Raw genomic sequence first — 23563 nt, forward strand, 5'->3', positions numbered from 1 at the left:
GTGCACACGATCTTTTCTCTTGGCTCTTATCGTGTTCTAGGGGGCGCGACGACTGTGACCTGTTGCAGGAAGGGCCAAATATGAAACATTGTTGAGCCACTTTGTTGAAATTCAGCTGTTCCAATAATTACTCGCAATACACCCTCCATGAACGGTCGACTTAAATGACGTTCTCGACACTCCATGGTACCCGTAAAAGATGTCGTCCTCGTGCTACCTGGCAGGTGGGGGTTATATTAATGATTGTTCGCTCGAGGTTGCTAGGAAAGAGCAACTTGAATCGCACACATCTCACTGGTGCCAGCATCTCCCATCCAAGGGCAATGACGCACCGCTTAACCGCAGCACCACTGCGAAAGGAGTGGTATGAGGACTCCCAGGAATATATGAATAATAATTACGGAAAGACCAATTCTGTATATATGGGTGATAACTCAATAGAGATCGCGTCATACCACTCGGACGGAGTGCGGGTCGCGGTACGGTGGCGACTACCTTCAACAAGTTTACACGCAGATCAGAAGGGGAGCGGCGGTGTAGCGGCGGCGGATACGTATACGGCCATACAGACGTAGAGCCGCCAGCTGCATTCAATTCGGTTAAATCGGAGCGCAGCGCGCGGTGACTGGCCTCACATAGTGAGCAGGCGAGTTTACGCCTTCGCACACATAAGTAGTCTTAATCCTCTCTGCCGACTGTTAAACCGTAAGAATTCGCTGTTATCAATTGTGTGCTAAACGCCGAGGAACGTACATGGAGAGCTGCCCCACACATGAGGCCCCACTAAGCCCTCTGCAATCACCAGAAGCATGCCCCACTGGTCAGACTCGTCATGCACCCGGCCAGGAGAACTGGGAGGTGGCGAGTCCTCCATCCTGGAGAGGAGGTTACAAACAGGCACACGATGACGTCGCCCATGTAGGCACTATTTCTGTGGGTGTTTTCTCCTCCTGTGGCTGACAGGATATGATTTGAGAACCCTCACAGGTGGGAGATGTGGTCGCCGTCCGCGATCCAGCAGCGCCGCGGTGCCAGGTTGCTGAGCCCAGGTTGGGCCTCGGGGCCAGGAGTACACATGTGTAGAACATGTACAGGTGGAGGCAGCTCGGAACCCGGTCTCAGTATGCAGCGAGGCCAATGGCTGGAGTGTAATGTGGGGAAGAATTGAGGTTGTTACGTGTGTGTTCAAAGTCCGCCCTTTTTTCTTTTTGCTTTCGTAAAACCAGGTTGCATCGTCTCATTTATTTTAAGAGTCGGCTCTGCGACATGCTTCCTACCATTAATGGCCTCGTCATCATAACGTGGCGGTTCACTGCGGATTCTTGGCCTTCGTAGTGCAGCTCCGTACCGATTCATTTTGTGCCATGTTTCCGACCCTCATTCTTATTTAATTTTTTTGATTGAAAGTTTATTTGGCCATATTGCAATATGCCCCCGGGGAGAGGTAAAAGGAGGCAGACAGAGCGTGCTTCCTGACGAGGCCTACACCCCGGCTTACACATCTGGGCACTGGTGACTAGAGGGCAAATCATGTTTACAAAAAAACAATCATTTTCAAGAAAATAACAGCACACTTAAGGGTATCAAACCTCTTCACGAGACAAGAGAGAAAGACATTAGTATAATGTTAAAAAAACAAAAACATGACATCGTTATCGCTCCTTCACCCTACGACAGCGATGTTCTAATGCGTAACCGCAAATTCCCTCAATATGTCAGGAGAATTCTGACTTAAGGCACTTTTCCTCATTCAGCACCATGAAACCCACATCAATTTCTAAAACGTGAGGCAATTTTGGTAGTTAAAATTTCCTTAAACTTCGTAGGAAACCTTTTTCTGCCAAATATTACTCCTTAAGTTCTCTAACGAGACGAAATGTCCTAAACAGAGCATATACGTGCCCTGACTGCTTGCAAAAATGCTGTAGTCGCCCGACGAAGGAGTTTCATACTGTGGGCCAATTTTATTTGCGGTTCCGCACAGCGACCGCTACGAACCGCGCCGGTTCTGCATTCAACAGTTCAACGCACTTGCTGAATTGCTCACGCAGAGCTGCGTCAATAAAGTAGGGTAATGCAGGGTCGCCGTTGCATTACCAGACGTTGGAGCTATGCAGTACAGTAAGCAGCTTCACCTCCTATGAGCATTTGAATCCAGTCTCCGCTGCTAGCGCCGCCTCTTGTCATCCACCCACGGGACGTCACTTGGGCAGCGATTAAGATCGAGGAACAAAAAAATAGCTGTCGATTTAGCATTGAAAAGCTCAAAATATTGAACGAAAGCAGTTTTTTCGCAGGTATACACAACCACAGCATACATAAAAGCGTGGTTGAGGTGTCCACTGACAGAGGAAGCGAGTTATGCGCGTCTTCACGGCTGACTGGATATTAGCACTAGGTCACCAGGGCAAAACGGCAACTACGGCAATCAGAGGGAGGATGGACACAGGCTGGACATTGTTTAGAGTGCGGGAAGCACATTGTAAAATATCGTATGATGAACAGCTAAGAAAAGAGAGCACAAAATAGCGGCGCCTCAAGCACTAGCACGGAAATACCGATACTCACAATGGAAGAATAAAACCAGATAACTAACAAGTAGCTTACATGAACGAGAACCGGGAGATACAATTCTTTGCACACAGGGCCAGAAAGGCAGGTGTGAACCGGATTAATAAGGAAAAGATACAGTCTTTAGGCCTGTAGACAACTCAGAAAATAAAAATGTCGAAGGAATTGTTTTCTTGCAGTAAAAGAGCCAGCGCATTAATGCTTTAAAGGAACACTGAGGAGAACCCTATCAAAATTTTTTTATTAGCAATATCTGATAGTGCGGCATTTCATGGCTTTGTAAGACGCTTGTCCGGGAGCGAAAGATGCATTGATTTCAAAGAAATTCGGATTCGAAGTTGAAAAAATTTTTCCCGCCGCTCCGATTCAAACTCGAGAACTCTTATGACGACACGGAGAACTCTTATGACGACACAGAATGGAGTGACGTGAAACGTGACGTAAACGGAGACTCCGTAATTTCTGGTGGCTAGCGGTGCGGTCTAGCAGCTGCCGAAATGAAAGCTACCGCCGCCGCACGTTGAAGGCATCTATCGGGGGTCGCCACCATTGCTTCGTTTACGTTTGCACCGGCGTCTTGCCAGCGTTACGATGGATCCCGTTCCCGAACCCGACGACGTAGTTCTCGCAAAAACCCTGGCCTGCATTTCAGCGACCTCTGCCCCACAGAGCGTGCGATGCTTTTGAGGGAACACGGTTAGGTTAGGCGCCGGCAGGTGGTTTCCTGCTTCCTCAGAGAGCAGCCGTTGCAAACTAAATATCATAACCCCAGTGCGGGGTGTCGCGAGGAGTGCGTTGCGCCCATCGGAGGCTGGCCGGGGCTTTGGGGCCAACGGATTGTGATTCCTTGAACGGAGCGGTTGCACGGCGCAGCAAGCAGCGTCGAGGTCTCCCACGGTTGCAAGAGCCAAGTTATTTATTAATTTTTTTCCACAAAAAAAAAATGGGTGCTCGAGGGCGGTCGCGTTTAATGTCGGCGGCGTGAAACCAAAGCCGGCGCATGGCGCTTCAACGACTTCCGCTAGATCCAACGGGTCCACTGGCTCTGGCTCTCTCGCCAACTTGCATGTACCTTCAGATATGTACTGTCAATAGATTAAAATAGCCGAGCTCAAAAAGAACAGCTCCGCCGAACTGCCGCAGCTATTGAATATAACGCGCACCTCGCCGCGGAGCCAAATCAGTCTGGCGGGGCCGGCGGCGGCTGGCGCACTCGGCGCGTAATAGATACATGCTCCAATCTCCCCGCCAATGCGGTCAGAGTGCGCCGAAGCCGCCGAACGCGTCGGCGGTCAAGCGCAGGTGGAGTATAGAGGGTCTCGCTTTGACCGACGTGACTTCGCCGTGCAGGGAGCGCGCCCCTCGCCGCAGCATAAACGCGCCTTAACAGAGCCTGCGCTTAACCGCTAACCAACGTATTCAGCGGCGGCATCCATGGGAGCCACTGAAACCCCCCCCCCCCCGCCCACTCACTAAATAAAAGAAAAAGAAGTCCGGTGCCGAAGTTCGGAATCGAACCAGGGCTTTCGGCGTGTGAGGCGGAATACGCTGCCGCTCCGCCACGACGGCTCATGATACAGCCGTCAATAAAGGCGCATCTAGTGAATGCACTCTTCTGATGCATAAATCTCCGCGTTTTCGCTAGGTATATCCTGGCCTAATAAAGCTAGGCAATCACCAATTTTTCTGAACTGCCTTGTACCTTGTCTCCCGTCCCTAATAAACAGTTTCCGTTAAGTAGTTTGAACTCTACTGGCACAGGCGCGAATGTGTCGCCGGGCAAGCATGCGAATACACAAGTGCTGCCTTGTACGATCACCGACCATCGTCTCATCACAGGTTTTCATCAACCGTGGCGATCATCTGACAATCCTTAACAGGCTCTTTCAAAGGTTAACCAGCAATTGAAGCGGCACTTGGAGTTCCTCTGCTGTTCGGCGCTTGTAAATCGAAGCGCGTCAAAAACAAAACCACGGGCCATGCAAAGCTCATAGACGCGAAGCGCCATAACAAATCGAAACTCTCCTGGCCGCTTGTGGCGCCGCCAAGCATCCGTTTTCTTTGCTTCCAACAGTCAGGTTGTCTTTTGCGTGCCTTCCTTGTGTCATAAGAGTGCTCTATTGGTTTTAAAACAAAACTTACTTCAATATTAATCTGCGCAACCTACCTTTTTCAGCCTCAGAGATACGCGAAGCCAAGTAGGATGGAAAATTCCTCCAAGGTGGCGTCTCTTGTCATATGGCGTGACCACGCTTGTACTTGCGAGATTGGCCTGTGGTGGTGATACCTGTATTTTGGTTCTTGCTATTTTCTACCTTACAAGAGCTTTGTTTTAAGTAAGAGCGGCGTTTTTGTGATTAGGAGCTGGTACTCTATCGATACAAGCCAACTTCAATTTCTCCTCAGTGTCCGTTTAAGCGATATCAGGTTGCTTACAACATGTAGCTACAGCTATAAATGAACATTAGATTACACATTTTCATTGCATGGTAAATATATTAAACAGCAGAACCCATTTTAATGAAATGTGCCGGTATCTATTCATATGGAAACGCTTGCACAATCATGCGCACACACATATTCTTTATTTCCCTCAAACAGAAAGAGGCTCCTGGGCAACCAACAACTGCAGCAGTACCTTAACTTGGGCCCAAAACCCTTTGCTTGGCAACACGGAGCATGCATCACTGGTAAAAATAACAAACATAAGTAAAGGCTATATCAGCCATGGAACTTCAATGGCCAAATGAGACTAGACATGCGAAGTATATTTACCAAATAAATCGGAGTGAGAATGGCACAATGTGACAGGAAAAAGATATTACAGGACATCCGCACATCCGTAACACAATGCAACTAAGCAGTTCTAAATAATAAAGACTTAAAGATATAATAATTTAATAATATCTATTATATACTACAGATAAAAAGGTGAAATTTTGTATTCCACTGCGATGCATTCAAAATGGTAGAAGAGTACAACACACAGAATAACTAAGCGAAAGATTGTCATCGTCCACAATACGTCTGAGAGGATTCTTCATCAAGACATTCCTCTTATTGCCGTTATTTTCGCAACACCACCATTATACCGGATGTCATATAGTTTATCCACAACGGGGGCGTCGTGAGTGCATCTGCACTAGTAATATGCGGTAACAGAATTGATGGGTTCAATGCAGAGCATGGACCCAAAGACTCTCGTTCACGGTCAGGTGCTCGTATAGCGTAAAATTATTGAAATGTGTACTTAAAAATTGTGAATTTGTTGACAGTATTTGTAAATCTGAAATAGGCGTTAGAAAGATATACAGATAAAAAATATCCAGCTTGGCAACCCCTGCAACTAACCCGCCCCAAAGGGTATGGTCCTCACATCCATAAGTGAAGTCGTGCTGTTTTACTAGGCCTTTGAGAGAATGGAATCATGCCAGCCAGATGTCTCGCTGGGTCCGGGCACTGCACCGTGCTGGTCTCTATTAAGGAGCTTTGGTTATTCAAATCCCACTTTTTGCCGAAATTTTGAAGCCATCTTAAAATCTGAGAAAGTTTCTCATTGGAGCTTTGTGCTTTTAATATCCAAAACCAAAGCAAAAGATTCATGCGCTTTCCTCTTTCTTCTGCTCCTCCTAAAGTGTAACAGGTGTGTCCTGGCTTTGTTATATTCCTTTTGATTTGTCGAAACAATATGATGAAATGAAAAAAGACAACAGCGATGGTCGTGTGGTGTAAAGTACCCCTCAAGCAAGCTCCAGGCTCTGTAATGGCAAACTTCAAATGTCGCGCAAAACACTTTTTTTTTGTGTCATTCGTGCGTAAGGCGTAAATTAACCGCCTCCTTGATGCGGTATTTTTTGTATAAAAACCGCAATAAACTCTCAACAAAACCTTGACTCCATGCATAATGCAAATCAGATCGCCCATCCTTTCCTTCCACCCTGCGTTCAAGTGTTGCCAGCAACTGCGACCCTGTACATGAAAGGAAATTGCCTGCTTTTCAGAACATTAAAAGCCAGGTCATGTGGTGAGGATCCTGTGTGACGCTGCTTCATTCTAACCAAGCATTAGATTTGGTTAAAGCTAGAGCTTCCCATATTTAATATGAAGGGCGGGCTTGGAGTTTGTACTTACAAGAGTTTAGAATAGGGCCTTGTTCCATAAACCGGTCCCAGTGCCAGTGTGGCCGAAAAGGGAAGCCCTTTAAAATGGGTCTCATAAATATATTTTAACAGCGGTTTGATTAACGTCCGCCCTAAAGACGGTGTTGAACGATTTTAAGCAGCTTGCGAATGAAAATTCAGTCATTCTGGACCTCGTTTCCCACAGCCGGTATCCAAGCTGAGAGGAATGCTTTTCGGTCCATCGCAGGTCTCCCGTGGATGTAGAATCACCCGCAGAGGATTCCACAGCATCGCAAACCGGAGACTCCCGTGCCACTAAAGGCCGAGATGAAAGGAAAGAAGACCGGAGTTCTCGCAGCGCAGGCGAGAAAAAAAGGGCTAGCGCGGCCAGCGGAACTTCCAGGCAAGGCTTCCATTTCAATTTTCGTGTGGCACGTACGCGCACGATGCCCTGCGCTGTGCCCAGGAAGTTTTCTCTTTTCTCATGTCGTGTTTTAGGGGGCGCGATGACTATGACATACTGCAGGACGGACCAGATTTGAAAGATCACTCAGCCACATTTTTTTTTAAATTGGCATGTTCAAGAAATCACATGTATTATACCCTTCAAGAATGGAAGCCTTAAATTGAGTACTTGTTGTCGACACTCGATGGTACCAGTAAAAGATGGCGTCCTCCGGCTACATGGCAGGTGGTGGTTGAATTAATGATTGTTCGCACCAGGTTGTTAGGAAAGAGCAACCTGAATCGCACACATTCCACTGGTGCCAGCACCTGCCACCCCTGGGCAATGACGCAACGCTTAACCGCTGCACTTTTGCGCCAGGAGTGGTAGAGGACTGCGACGGATCCATAAATATTAAGTACAGAAAGACCAATTCTGCATATATGGGCGATAACTCATTAGTGATCGCGTCATACCCCTCCGCCAGACCGCAGGTTGCGGTATAGAGTGGCGACCGCCTTCACGAAGTTAGCGCGCAGATCAGAAGGAGTGCTGCGGTGTAGCTGCGGCGAACACGTATACGGCCATACAGACGCAGAGCCGCCAGCTCCGTTGAATTCGGTCACATCGCAAAGCAGCGCGCGGCCACTGGCCTCACAAAGTGAGCAGGCGAGTTTATGCCTTCTCGCACATAAGCATTCTTAAGCCTCTCCGCCGACTCTTAGACAGTGGGCATTTGCTGTTATCAATTCTGCTAAACGCCCACAAACATTCATGGAGAGAAACCCCGCACATAAGGCCCCACTAGCCCCTCTACGATATCAGAAGCATGGCCCACTAGTCAGACTCGTGATGCATCCGGCCAGGAGAACTGGCAGGTGGCGAGCCTATCATCCTGGCGACAAGGTTCAAAATAGCCACACGATGATGTCGCCCATGTAGGCACTATTTCCGTGGGTGTTTCCTCCTCCTGTAGCCGACAGAATATGATTTTAGAACCTCCACAGGGGGGGAGATGTACAGTTCTTTACACACAGGGTCAGAAAGGAAGAAGGTGTGAACTGGATTAGTTTCAAGGGAAAGATAAAGCCATTAGGCCTGTAGAGAACTCGCAAAATAACACTCTAGAAGGAATTGTTTTCTTACAATTAAAGGGCCACCGCATTAATGCTTTAAGCGATATCAGGTTGCCTTACAACTCGTAGGTGCAATAATAAATGAACCTTAGATTACACATTTGCAGTGCAATGCTAAATCAAGGAAACAGCAGATAACATTTTGCTGAAATCGGGCAGTATCTATCCATATGGAAAGGCTTGCACAATCATACGTACACGCACTTTCTTTATTTCCATGAGACAGAAAGATGCTCCTGGGCAACCAGCACTGCGCCAGTGGCTTGACTAGGGCCGAAGTCCGTAGGTTGGCAACAGATAACATACATCACTCGTAAAAATAACAAAGTATAGGGTAATGCTATATCAGCCATGAAAGTTCAAAGGGCAATAGAGACGAGACATGTGAAGTATTTCTACCAAATAAATCACAGTGAAAAGCACAATGTGACAGGAAAAAGCGACATTACAGGACATAATTATCACACATGAGTAACCCAATGCAACTAAGCACTTTTGAATAACATAGACCTGAGGACTAAATAACATAAATGATCCTTTTGAGATACTACAGATAGGAAGGAGAAATTCTGTATTCAACGGTGATGCTTTCAGTCTGGTAGAAGAGTACACCACACAAAATAATTAAGAGAAAAACTGTCATCGTGCAACGTACGTCTGAGAGGATTCTTTATCAAGACATTCCTCTTATGGCCGTTATTTTCTCAGCACGATCATTATACGCGATGTCATATATTTCCATCATAACGGGTGTGTCGTCAGTGCATCTGCACTAGTAATATGGCTGCAGAATTGGCGGGTTCAAAGCAGAGAATAGACCCAAATACACTAGTTTACGATCACATGTTGTTGTAGCATAAAAGTATTAGGATTGTGTATTTAAAAGTTGTGAACTTGTTGATTGTATTTGTATATTTTTCTAACCATGATTTCTATCTTACTGATACGAAATACCCAGCCTGGCGACACCCGCCACTAGCCCGCCTCAAAGGGTAGAGCCCTAACGTCCATGAGTGAAACCATGCTGTGGTACTCTGCTTTTGAGTGAATGGAATCATGCCAGCCAGATGTCTCACAGGGTCCGGGTACTGGACCGTGCTTGCCTCGATTAACTAGCTTTGGTTATTCAAATCCTAATTTTGCCGAAGTCTTCAAGCCATTTTAAAATCTGAGAAAGTTTCTCACTGGAGCTTTGTGGTATGAATATCTAAGGGCAAATCAAAAGATTTGTGCGCTTTCTTCCTTCTTCTGCTCCTCCTAAAATGTAACCGGTGTGCCATGGCTTTGTTATATTTCTTTTGATCTGTCGAAGCAGTATGATGAAAGGAATAAAGGCAACAGCGATGGTTGTGTGGTGTAAAGTGTCACTCAAGCAAGCTCCAGGCTCTGCAATGGCAAAGTTCGAATGTCGCGCAGAACAGAATTTTTATGTCATTCTTGCGTAAGGCGTAAAATATCCGCCTCCTTGAAGCGGTATTTTTTGTATAAAAAAACCTAAATAAAGTGTTAGTACCAATTGTGCTGAAAAGGGAAGCGCTTTATCATGGGTCTTACAAATATAATTTAACTGCGGTTTTATTAGCGTCCGCCCTAAAGACGGCGTAGAACGATATTAAGCAACTTGCCAAAGAAAATTAGTGATTTTGGACCTGGTTTTACGCAACAAACATGAACCTCTTTGCCTATATTGACCAATGGGTGTGCATTAATCCACCTTTTTGCCGAAATTTTGAAGCGATATTAAAGTGTCAGCAACTTCTTCTCTGTAGCTTTCTGGTTTGGATATCAAGAGGCAATTAGCAAAAGATTCGAGCTCTTTTAGTTACCGTGCACATCAAAGACACTGCAATGGCAGAAACGATTTCATGAAGCGGGTGGCCACCTCATACACACACGTGTTTAAGTCGCCGGACACTATGCGGCGTTAGGCTTCAAACCACAGCCGGTATCCCAGCTCAGAGGCATGCTTTTCGGTCCTTCACAGGTCTCCCGTGGATGGAGAAGCAGCCGCAGAGGATTCCACAGAATCGAAAATCGGGGACTCCCGTGCCACTGAAGGCCGAGATGAAAGGAAAGGAGCCCGGAGTTCTCGAAGCAGCGCAAGCGAGAAAAAAAGTGCTAGCACTGCAAGGCGAACTTCCAGGCAAGGTTTCGATTTCACATGTCACATTGCATGCACGCGTACGATGCCCTGCGCAGTGCCCAGGAAGTTTCCTCTTTTCTCATGTCGTGTTTTAGGGGGCCTGATGAATATGACGTGTTGCAGGACGGGCCAAATTTGAAAGATTACTCATCCACATTTTTTTTAATTCATATGTTCAAGCAATCACACGAAGTACACTCTTCAAAAATGGACTCCTTAAATTGACTCCTTGTTCGCGACACTCGATGGCACCCGTAAAAGATGGAATCCTCGTGCAACCTGGCAGGTGGTGGTTAAATTAAAGATGGTTTGCGCGAGGTTGTTAGGAAAGAGCAACCTGAATTGCACACATTCCACTGGTGCCAGCACTTGCCATCCCAGGGCAATGACGCGCCGCTTAACCGCAGCACCAATGCGACAGGAGTGGTATGAGGACTCCCAGGGATCTATGAATATTTACTGCAGAAAGACCAAACTGTATATATGGGCGTTAACTCTTTAGAGATCGCGTCATACCCCTCAGAAAAAGTGCGGGTCGCGGTAGCGTGGCGACTACCTTCAAGACGTTTGCACGCAGAACAGAAGGGGTGAGGCGATGTAGCGGCGGCGGATACGTATACGGCCATACAGACCTAGAGCAGCCAGCTGCGTTCAATTCGGTCACATCGGAGCAGAGCGCGCGGTGATCGGCCTCACATAGAAGGCGAGTTTACGCCTTCTCACGCATAAGCAGTATTAAGCCTCTGTGCCGACTTTTAGACCGTAAGCATTCCCTGTTATCAATTGTCTGCTAAACACCGAGGAACGTAGATGGAGTGCTGCACCGCACATAAGGACCCGCTAACCCTTCTGCGATAACCCGAATTTATTTTCGGGAAAGAATGGACTGCTTTCTGGCCATCCAGAAAGCAGCTGCGGAGCCTCCCGAGTGGCTCTCGAGGCAAGAGCCGCTCTGTATGCTTCGTGAATTTTAGAATGACGAAGCCAGACTCATGCTGGCTGACCACGACAGTGTCTTATGTACATAGTGTTTTGTGTGTTTTTTGTTGAATGTTTTTTTGGTTAAATGTTATGAGCCAAAGCCAGGCAATAAAGAAAAAAGAAGCACGGCCCACTAGTCAGGCTCGTGATGCACTCGGTCAGTGTAGCTGGCAGGTGGCAAGTCCTCCATCCAAGCGACGAGGTCCTAAACGAACACAGGTTGACGTCGCCCATGTAGGCACTATTACCGTGGGTGTTTTCTCCTCCTGTAGCTGACAGGTTATGATTTCAGAACCCTCACAGGTGGGAGATGTGACAGCCGTCCGCGATCCAGCAGCACCGCGGCGCCAGGTTGGCTGAGCCGAGGTTGGGCCTCGGGGCCGGGAGTGCACGGCTGTAGAACATGTACATGTGGAAGCAGCTCGGAACCCGGCCCCAGTCGAGTCGGTATGCAGCGAGGCCAATCGCCGGAGTGCAAAGTGGCGATAATTGGAGGTGGTTACGTGTGTGATCTCTGTCCGCACTTTTTTCTTTTTGGTTTCGTAAAAGCAGGTTGCATCGTTTCATTTATTTTAAGAGTCGGCTCTGCGATAGGCTTTCTACTATTAATGGCCTCGCCATAATAACATGGCTGTTTACTGCGCATTCTTCGCCTTCGTAGTGCAGCTCTGAACCCAGGTATTTTGTGCCATTTTTCCGACCCTCATTTTTATTCTATTTTTGCTCCTTCGACAGCGATGTTCTAATGCGTAACCGAAAATTCCCGCAATATGTCCGGAGAATTCTGATTCCTGGCACTTTTTTCATTCAGAACCATGAAACTCACATCAATTTCTAAAACGTGAGGCAATTTTGTTCCTTAAAATTTCCTTAAACTTCGTAGGAAACATTTTTCCGCAAAATATTACTCCTTAAGTTCTCTAACTAGAAGAAATGCCCTGAACAGAGCATCATGGTGCCGAGACTGCTTGCTAACATGGCGTAGTCGCCCGACGAGGGAGTTTCATACTATGGGCCAATTTTATTGGCAGTTTTTTGCAGCGACCGCTACGAACCGCACCGGTTGTGCTTTTAACAGGTCAACGCACTTGCTCACGAATGTAAGCCGCAGAGCTGCGTCATTAGGTTGAGGTAAGGCAGGGTCACCTCTGCATTGCCAGACGTTGAAGCTATGCAGCGCAGTAAACAGCTTCGTCTCTTGTGAGCATTTCCTTCCAGCATCCGCTACTAGCGCCGCCTGTTATCATCCAGCCCCGGGACGTCGCGTGAACAGCGATTAAAACCGAGAAAGAAAATGGCTGGCGGTTTAGCATTGCAAAGCTCGAAACATTAAGCGAAAGCACAGTTTTTTGCAGGTGGACACAACCGCCGCGTACCTGAAAGCGTGGTTGAGGTGTCCACTGACCCAGGAAGCTAGTTAAACACGTCTTCGCGGCTGACTGGAGATTAGCACTAGGTCATCACGGCAAAACGGCAATTAAGGCAGCCCTAAGGGAGGATGGACACCGGCTGGACATCGTTTGGAGTGCGGGAAGCACATTGTAAAATATCGTATGATGAACAGCTAAGAAAAAAACAAGACAAAATATCGGCGCTTACAGCACTTAAGCACTTGTACGGAAATTGCGATACTCACAAAGGAAGAAGAGAACCAGGAAACTAACAGTAAGCTTAGAGAAAACCAGAACGGGGAAATGCATATCTTTGCACACGAGGTCAGAAAAGGGAAAGGTGTGAACCAGATTTGTTTCAAGGAAAAGACACAGGCTCTAGGTCTGTATAGATCTCGTAAAATAAAAATCTAGAACGGATTGTTTCCTTACAGTAAATGGGCCAGCGCTTTAATGCTTTAAGCGATATCAGGTTGCCTTACAACACGTAGTTACAGTAATAAATTAACCTCAGATTACACATTTGCAGTGCATGATAAATCTAGGAAACGGTGGAACACGCGTTCCTGAAATGGGAAAGTATCTATCCAGGTGTAAACGCTTGCGCAATCAAACGCACACTCACACACACACACAATTTTTAATTCTCTAAGAGAGAAAGAGGCTCCTAGTCAAAAAGCTACCATGACAGTAGCCTGACTAGGCCCGAAGCACTTTACTTGGCAACAGACATCATACACCACTGATAAAAATAAGAAAGCATAGGGTTAGGCTATATAATCCATGTAACTTCAATGGGCAATAGAAAGGATACAAGTAAGCTATTTCTACCAAATAAATAGGGATGAAAATAGCACAATGCGACACCACAGAGAGACAATACAGGGCATCATTAGCAGACATCAATAACACAAGCATTTAAGCAGTTTTATATAATAAAGACCTGAGGACATAATAAGATAAATGATCTCTATGAGATAATACAGTTAGGAAGGTGAAATTTTGTATTCAACTGTGATGCATTCAGAATGCTAGAAGAGTACACAACACGCAGTAATTATGAGAATGAACTGCCATTAGGCACTATACATCTGAGAAAAATTCCTCATCAAGACATTCCTTTTATGGACGGTATTTTCGCACCACCATCAATATACCTAATTTCCTATGCTGCATCTATGACAAAGGTGTATGCAGTGCATCTCCACTAGTAAAATACGGTACCAGCATAGATCGATTGAAACGGAGCATGGACCCAAAGACACTAGTTGAGGGTCAGATGTTGATATAGCATACAATCATTGGAATGTATATCTAAATACTGTGAATTTGTAGATAGTATTGGTAAGTTACAGATAGCTGTTACACAACCATGCAGAAACAAGATACCCAGCCTGGCGACATCCACCACTAACTCGCCCCAAAGTGTACGCTCCTAACGTCCATCAGTGAAATCACAGTTTTACTATGCCTTTGAGAGTACGGAGTCCTGCCAGTCAGATGTCTAACTGGGCGGAGTACTTCGCGGTGCTGGTCTCGAATAACGAGCTTTAATTGTCCAAATCCTCTAATATGTGCCCGGTGCATCTTGGCTTTGATATGTTGCTTTGGATCGTCGAAGCCACGTGATAAAATGAAAATGAGAAATAGCGATGCTCCTGCAGTGAATAGCATGACCCAGGCAAGCTCCAGGCTCTGTTGGCAAGATTCTAATTGTATCGTTCGTGCGTAAGGCATAAAATATCCCCTCCTTGGTGCGGTATTTTTTTGTTTTAAAAACTACAATAAACTCTTTCAACAAAATCTTGACTCCATGCATAATGCAAATCAGATCGCCTATCCTTCTCTTTGACCCTCCGTTCAAGTATTGCCAGCAACTGCGAATTTTGCATGAAATGAAGTTGCCTGCTTTTCAGAACCTTAAAAGCCAGGTCATGCGGTGAGGACCGTGAGTGACGTTGCTTCATTCTAACCAAGCTTTAGATTATGTTGAAGCTGGGGCTTCCTATTTCTAATACGTAGGGCGGGCTTGCAGTTTGTACTTCCAAGAGTTTAGAATAGTGTCTTGTTTCATAAGCCGGTCCCAGTGCCAGTGTGGCCGAAAAGGGAAGCCCTTTATCATGGGTCTTACAAATATATTTTAACTGCGGTTTGATTAACGTCCGCCCTAAAGACGGTATTGAAAGATTTTAAGCAACTTGCGAATGAAAATTCTGTCATTCTGGACCCCGTTTTGCGCAACAAGCATGTACCTCTTCACCTATATTGACCAATGGCTGCGTTTAATCCTGCTTTTTGCCGAGATCTTGAAGCGATATTAGAAAGTAAGAAACTTTTCGACTGTAGCTTTGTGGTTTGGATATCAAGAGGCAATTAGCAAAAGATTCGAGCGCTTTTAGTTACCGTGCACATCAAAGACACTGCAATGGCAGAAACGATTTCATGAAGCGGGCGGTCACATCATCGACAAACGTTGTTAAGTTGCCGAACACAATCCGGCATTAGGCTTCAAACCACAGCCGGTATCCAAGCTGAGAGGAATGCTTTTCGGTCCATCGCAGGTCTTCCGTGGATGTAGAATCACCCGCAGAGTATTCCGCAGCATCGCAAACCGGAGACTCCAGTGCAACTAAAGGCCGAGATGAAAGGAAAGAAGACCGGAGTTCTCGCAGCGCAGGCGAGAAAAAAAGGGCTAGCACGGCCATCGGAACTTCCAGGCAAGGCTCCCATTTCAATTTTTGTGCAGCACGTACGCGCACGATGCCCTGCGCAGTGCCCAGGAAGTTTCCTCTTTTCTCATGTCGTGTTTTAGGGGGTGCGATGACTATGACATACTGCAGGACGGGCCAGATTTGAAAGATCACTCAGCCACATTTTTTTTTTTTAATTCGTAACTTCAGGTAATCATAATAAGTACACCATTCAAGAATGGACGCTTTATATTGAGTCGTTGTTGGCGACACTCGATGGTACCCGTAAAAGATGGCGTCCTCCGCCTACATGGCAGGTGGTGGTTAAATTAATGATTGTTCGCACGAGGTTGTTATGAAAGAGCAACCTGAATCGCACACATTCTACTCGTGCCAGCGCCTGCCACCCCAGGGCAATGACGCACCGCATAACCGCTGCACTACTGCGCCAGGAGTGGTATGAGGGCTCTCAGGGATCTATGAACATTAAGTACGGGAGCACCGATTCCGCATATATGGGCGACAACTCATTAGTGATCGCGTCATACCCCTCAGAAAAAGTGCGGGTCGCTGTAGCGTAGCGGCTACCTTCAAGAAGTTTGCGCGCAGAACAGAAGGGTTGAGGCGATGTAGCGGCGGCAGATACGTACACGGCCATACAGACGTAGAGCCGCCAGCTGCGTTGAATTCGGTCACATCGGAGCAGAGCGCGCGGTGATCGGCCTCACATAGAAGGCGAGTTTAGGCCTTCTCACGCATAAGCAGTATTAAGCCTCTCTGCCGACTTTTAGACCGTAAGCATTCCCTGTTATCAATTGTATGCTAAACGCCGAGGAACATACATGGAGTGCTGCCCCGCACATAAGGCCCCGCTAACCCTTCTGCGGTAACCAGAAGCATGGCCCACTAGTCAGACTCGTGATGCACCCGGCCAGGAGAACTGGCAGTTGGCGAGTCCTTTACTCTGGCGACGAGGTTCAAAACAGGCAAACGATGACGTCGCCCATGTAGGCACTATTTCCGTGGGTGTTTTCTCCTCGTGTAGCCGACAGGATATGATTTGAAAACCCCCACCGGTGGGAGATGTGGCAGCCATCTGCAACCCAGCAGCGCTGCGGTGCTAGGATGGCTGAGCCGAGGTTGTGCCTTGGGGCCGGGAGTGCACGGGTGTGGAACATGTACAGGTGGAGGCAGCTCGGAACCCGGCCTCAGTCGAGTCGGAATTCAGCAGGTTGCATGGTCTCATTTATTTGAAGAGTCGGCTCTGCGATAGGCTTCCTACCATTAATGGTCTCGTCATAATAACGTGGCTGTTTACTGCGCATTCTCAGCCTTCGCAGTGCTGCTTCGTACCCAGGCATTTTGTGCCATTCTTCCGACTCTCATTCTTATTCTTTTTTTCGCTCCTTCCCACTACGACAGCCATGTTCTGTTGTGTTATTGAAAATTTCCTCAATATTTTGGGAGAGTTTTGATTTCAGGCCCTTTTACTCATTCGGCACCATAAAACCCACATCAATTTCTTAAATGTGAGATAATTTTGGTCCTTAAAATTTTCTTAAACTTCGTAGGAAACATTTTTCCGCCAAATATTACTCCTTAAGTTCTCTAACAAGACGAAATGTCCTGAACAGAGCACCGCGGTGCAGCGACTGCTTGCGAATATGCCATAGTCGAGCAACGAAGGATTTTCATACTTTGGGCCAATTTTATTGGCGGTTTTGCGCAGCGACCGCTAGGAGGCATGCCGGTTGTTATTTATGCTGGCCAACGCACTTGCTCACAAATTTAGGCCGTAGAGTTGCGTCATTAAATTAAGGTAATTCAGTATCACCCCTGCATTACCAGACGTTGAAGCTATGCAGCGCAGAAAGGAGCTTCATCTCCTATAAGCATTTCATCCCAGCCTCCGCTGCTAGCGCCGTCTCTTACCATCCAGCCACGGGACGTCGCTTGAGAAACGATTAAGATCGATGAACAAAAAAATGGCCGGCGGTTTAGCATTGAAAAGTTCGAATTATTTAACGAAAGAACAGTTTCTTCTCCGATGGACACAACCACCGCGCACATGAAAGCGTGGTTGAGGCGTCCACTGACCCAGAGAGGGAGTTATGAGCGTCTTCACGGCTGACGGGAGATGAGCACTAGGTCACCAAGGCCGAACGCAAATTAAGGCAGCGCAGAGTGAGGATGGGCATCGGCTGGACATTAATTGGCGAGTGGGAAGCACATAGTAAAATATGGTGTAATGAATGGCTAAGAAAAAAGAACACAAAGTAGCGGCACCTCCAGTACTTAAGTACTAGTACGGAAATGTTGATACTCACAATGGAAGAAGAAAAAAGGGTAACTAACAAGTAAGCTTAGAGAAACCAGAACCGGGAGATACATATCTATACACACACGGTGAGAAAGGCAGAAGGTGAGAACCGGATTAGTTTCAAGCAAAAGATACAGGCTGTAGGCCTGTAGAGAACTCGGAAAATAAAAATCAAGAAGGAACTGTTTTCTTACAGCTTGTTTTCTTACAGCCCATTAATGCTTTAAGCGATATCAGTTTGCCTAACAACACGTAGCTACAGTAATAAATGGACACTAGATTACACATTTGCAGTTCATGGTAAATCTAGGAAACAGCAGAATCCATTTTAATGAAATCTGCCAGTATCTATGCATATGGAAAGGCTTGCACAATCATATACACACACACACATTCTTTATTTCCCTACAACAGAAAGAGGCTCCTGGGCAACCAACTACTGCAGCAGTGCCTTAACTTGGCCCAAAGCCCTTTGCTTGGCAACATGGAGCATGCATCACTGGTAAAAATAACAAACATAAGTAAAGGCTATATCAGCCATGGGACTTCAATGGGCAAATGAGACAAGACATGCGAAGTATATTTACCAAATAAATCGGAGTGAAAATAGCACAATGTGACAGAAAAAGAGATATTACAGGACATCAGTATCACACATCCGTAACGCAATGCAACTAAGCGGCTCGAAATAATAAAGACTTAAAGATATAATAATTTAATAATGTCTATTATATACTACAGATAAAAAGGTGAAATTTTGTATTCCACTGCAATGCATTCAAAATGGTAGAAGAGTACAACACACATAATAACTAAGAGAAAGATTGTCATCGTCCTCAATACGTCTGAGAGGTTCCTCATCAAGACATTCCTCTTATGGCCGTTATTTTCGCAGCGCCGTCTTTATACCCGTTGTGATATAGTTCCATCATAACAGAGCTATCATCAGTGCATCTGCACTAGTAAAATACGGTAGCAGAATTGATGGGTTCAATGCAGAGCATGGACCCAAACACTCTAGTTCACGGTCAGATGCTCGTATAGCGTAAAAATCATTGAAATGTGTAATTAAAAATTGTGAATTTGTTGACAGTACTTGTAAGTCTGAAATAGGCGTTAGACAGATATACAGATACAAAATACCCAGCCTGGCAAACCCTGCCACTCTCCCGCAACAAAGCGTATGGTCCTCACATCCATAAGCGAAGTCATGCTGTTTTACTAGGCCTTTGAGAGAATGGAATCATGCCAGCCAGATGTCTTGCTGGGTCCGGGAACTGCACAGTGCTGGTCTCTAATAAGGAGCTTTGGTTATTCAAATTCTACTTTTTGCCGAAATCTTGAAGCCATCTTAAAATCTCAGGTTTCTCATTGGAGCTTTGTGGTTTGAATATCCAAAACCAAAGCAAAAGATTCATGCACTTTCTTCCTTCTTCTGCTCCTCCTAAAATGTAACCGGTGTGTCCTGGCTTTATTATAATCCTTTTGATTTCTCGAATCAATATGATGAAAGGAAAAAAGACAGCAGAGATGGTCGTGTGGTGTAAAATGTCCCTCAATCAAGCTCCAGGCTCTGTAACGGCAAAGTTCAAATGTCGCACAAAAAAGACTTTTTTTGTCATTCGTGCGTAAGGCGTAAAATAAACGCATCCTTGATGCGGTATTTTTTGTATAAAAACCGCAATAAACTGTCAACAAAATCTTGACTCCATGCATAATGCAAATCAGATCGCCCATCCTTCCCTTCCACCCTGCGTTCAAGTGTTAACAGCAACTGCGAATTTTGCATGTAAGGAAGTTGCCTGCTTTTCAGAACCTTAAAAGCCAGGTCATGCGGTGAGGATCGTGTGTGACGCTGCTTCATTCTACCCAAGCTTTAGATTAGGTTAAAGCTAGGGCTTCCCATTTTTAATATGTAGGGCGGGCTTGCAGTTTGTACTTCCAAGAGTTTAGAATAGGGCCTTCTTCCATAAACCGGTCCCAGTGCCAGTGCGGCCGAAAAGGGAAGCCCTTTATCATGGGTCTCATAGATATATTTTAACTGCTGTTTGATTAACGTCCGCCCTAAAGACGGTGTTCAACGATTTTAAGCAGCTTGCGAATGAAAATTCAGTCATTCTGGACACCGTTCTGCGCAACAAGCATGTACCTCTTTATCCATATTGACCAATGGGTGCGTTTAATCCTCCTTTTTGCCGAGATCTTGAAGCGATATTAAAGTGTAAGAAACTTTTCGACTATAGCTTTCTGAGCAGGCGAGTTTATGCCTTCTCACATATAAGCATTCTTAAGCCTCTCCACCGACTCTTATACAGTAAGCATTCGCTGTTATCAATACTGCTAAACGCCGACGAACGAACATACTGCTGGGAATAACAGCGCGTAGACGAGGGATAAAGAAGAAGACGACAGGACGACAGATGTCTCACTGGGTCTGGGTACTGGACCATGCTGGTCTGGATTAACTAGCTTTGGTTATTCAAATCCTAATTTTGCCAAAGTCTTCAAGCCATTTTAAGACCTCAGAAAGTTTCTCACTGGAGGTTTGTGGTTTGAATATCTAAAGGCAAATCAAAAGATTTGTGCGCTTTCTTCGTTCTTTTGCTCCTTTTAAAATGTAACAGGTGTGTCATGGCTTTGTTATATTTCTTTTGATCTGTCGAAGCAGTATGATGAAAGGAATAAAGGCAACAGCGATGGTTGTGAGGTGTAAAGTGTCACTCAAGCAAGCTCCAGGCTCTGCAATGGCAAAGTTCGAATGTCGCGCAGGACAGACTTTTTTTATGTCATTCTTGCATAAGGCGTAAAATATCCGCCTCCTTGAAGGGGTATTTTTTGTATAAAAAAAACCTAAATAAACTGTTGGTACCAATCGTGCTGAAAAGGGAAGCGCTTTATCATGGGTCTTTCAAATATAATTTAACTGCGGTTTTATTAGCGTCCGCCCTAAAGACGGCGTAGAACGATTTTAAGCAACTTGCCAAAGAAAATTAGTGATTTTGGACCCGGTTTTACGCAACAAGCATGAACCTCTTTGCCTATATTGACCAATGGGTGTGCATTAATCCACCTTTTTGCCGAAATCTTGAAGCGATATTAAAGTGTCAGCAACTTCTTCTCTGTAGCTTTCTGGTTTGGATATCAAGAGGCAATTAGCAAAAGATTCGAGCGCTTTTAGTTACCGTGCACATCAAAGACACTGCAATGGCAGAAACGATTTCATGAAGCGGGTGGCCACCTCATCCACACACGTGTTTAAGTCGCCGGACACTATGCGGCATTAGGCTTCAAACCACAGCCGGTATCCCGGCTCAGAGGCATGCTTTTCGGTCCTTCACAGGTCTCCCGTGGATGGAGAAGCAGCCGCAGAGGATTCCACAGAATCGAAAACCGGGGACTCCCGTGCCACTGAAGGCCGAGATGAAAGGAAAGGAGCCCGGAGTTCTCGAAGCAGCGCAAGCGAGAAAAAAAGTGCTAGCACTGCAAGGCGAACTTCCAGGCAAGGTTTCGATTTCACATGTCACATTGCATGCACGCGTACGATGCCCTGCGCAGTGCCCAGGAAGTTTCCTCTTTTCTCATGTCGTGTTTTAGGGGGCCTGATGAATATGACGTGTTGCAGGACGGGCCAAATTTGAAAGATTACTCATCCACATTTTTTTTAATTCATATGTTCAAGCAATCACACGAAGTACACTCTTCAAAAATGGACTCCTTAAATTGACTCCTTGTTCGCGACACTCGATGGCACCCGTAAAAGATGGAATCCTCGTGCAACCTGGCAGGTGGTGGTTAAATTAAAGATGGTTTGCGCGAGGTTGTTAGGAAAGAGCAACCTGAATTGCACACATTCCACTGGTGCCAGCACTTGCCATCCCAGGGCAATGACGCGCCGCTTAACCGCAGCACCAATGCGACAGGAGTGGTATGAGGACTCCCAGGGATCTATGAATATTTACTGCAGAAAGACCAAACTGTATATATGGGCGTTAACTCTTTAGAGATCGCGTCATACCCCTCAGAAAAAGTGCGGGTCGCGGTAGCGTGGCGACTACCTTCAAGACGTTTGCACGCAGAACAGAAGGGGTGAGGCGATGTAGCGGCGGCGGATACGTATACGGCCATACAGACCTAGAGCAGCCAGCTGCGTTCAATTCGGTCACATCGGAGCAGAGCGCGCGGTGATCGGCCTCACATAGAAGGCGAGTTTACGCCTTCTCACGCATAAGCAGTATTAAGCCTCTGTGCCGACTTTTAGACCGTAAGCATTCCCTGTTATCAATTGTCTGCTAAACACCGAGGAACGTAGATGGAGTGCTGCACCGCACATAAGGACCCGCTAACCCTTCTGCGATAACCCGAATTTATTTTCGGGAAAGAATGGACTGCTTTCTGGCCATCCAGAAAGCAGCTGCGGAGCCTCCCGAGTGGCTCTCGAGGCAAGAGCCGCTCTGTATGCTTCGTGAATTTTAGAATGACGAAGCCAGACTCATGCTGGCTGACCACGACAGTGTCTTATGTACATAGTGTTTTGTGTGTTTTTTGTTGAATGTTTTTTTGGTTAAATGTTATGAGCCAAAGCCAGGCAATAAAGAAAAAAGAAGCACGGCCCACTAGTCAGGCTCGTGATGCACTCGGTCAGTGTAGCTGGCAGGTGGCAAGTCCTCCATCCAAGCGACGAGGTCCTAAACGAACACAGGTTGACGTCGCCCATGTAGGCACTATTACCGTGGGTGTTTTCTCCTCCTGTAGCTGACAGGTTATGATTTCAGAACCCTCACAGGTGGGAGATGTGACAGCCGTCCGCGATCCAGCAGCACCGCGGCGCCAGGTTGGCTGAGCCGAGGTTGGGCCTCGGGGCCGGGAGTGCACGGCTGTAGAACATGTACATGTGGAAGCAGCTCGGAACCCGGCCCCAGTCGAGTCGGTATGCAGCGAGGCCAATCGCCGGAGTGCAAAGTGGCGATAATTGGAGGTGGTTACGTGTGTGATCTCTGTCCGCACTTTTTTCTTTTTGGTTTCGTAAAAGCAGGTTGCATCGTTTCATTTATTTTAAGAGTCGGCTCTGCGATAGGCTTTCTACTATTAATGGCCTCGCCATAATAACATGGCTGTTTACTGCGCATTCTTCGCCTTCGTAGTGCAGCTCTGAACCCAGGTATTTTGTGCCATTTTTCCGACCCTCATTTTTATTCTATTTTTGCTCCTTCGACAGCGATGTTCTAATGCGTAACCGAAAATTCCCGCAATATGTCCGGAGAATTCTGATTCCTGGCACTTTTTTCATTCAGAACCATGAAACTCACATCAATTTCTAAAACGTGAGGCAATTTTGTTCCTTAAAATTTCCTTAAACATCGTAGGAAACATTTTTCCGCAAAATATTACTCCTTAAGTTCTCTAACTAGAAGAAATGCCCTGAACAGAGCATCATGGTGCCGAGACTGCTTGCTAACATGGCGTAGTCGCCCGACGAGGGAGTTTCATACTATGGGCCAATTTTATTGGCAGTTTTTTGCAGCGACCGCTACGAACCGCACCGGTTGTGCTTTTAACAGGTCAACGCACTTGCTCACGAATGTAAGCCGCAGAGCTGCGTCATTAGGTTGAGGTAAGGCAGGGTCACCTCTGCATTGCCAGACGTTGAAGCTATGCAGCGCAGTAAACAGCTTCGTCTCTTGTGAGCATTTCCTTCCAGCATCCGCTACTAGCGCCGCCTGTTATCATCCAGCCCCGGGACGTCGCGTGAACAGCGATTAAAACCG

The 23563-nt window shown here is 46.3% G+C and overlaps 1 protein-coding gene across 1 annotated transcript in view; it reads left to right on the forward strand.

Moving 5' to 3' along the window:
• Positions 1-11182, forward strand: part of LOC144129611 (uncharacterized) — a 42175-nt gene extending 30993 nt beyond the window's left edge. Inside the window, exons 9-11 of the mRNA XM_077663733.1 lie at positions 6940-7095; positions 10258-10416; positions 11176-11182. Coding sequence (XP_077519859.1) covers positions 6940-7095; positions 10258-10416; positions 11176-11182 — 322 coding nt within the window. The remainder of the gene's footprint in view (positions 1-6939; positions 7096-10257; positions 10417-11175) is intronic.
• The last annotated feature ends 12381 nt before the right edge of the window (positions 11183-23563 follow it).

This window comes from Amblyomma americanum, chromosome 4, assembly GCF_052857255.1.
Source record: "Amblyomma americanum isolate KBUSLIRL-KWMA chromosome 4, ASM5285725v1, whole genome shotgun sequence".
NCBI lineage: Eukaryota > Metazoa > Arthropoda > Arachnida > Ixodida > Ixodidae > Amblyomma > Amblyomma americanum.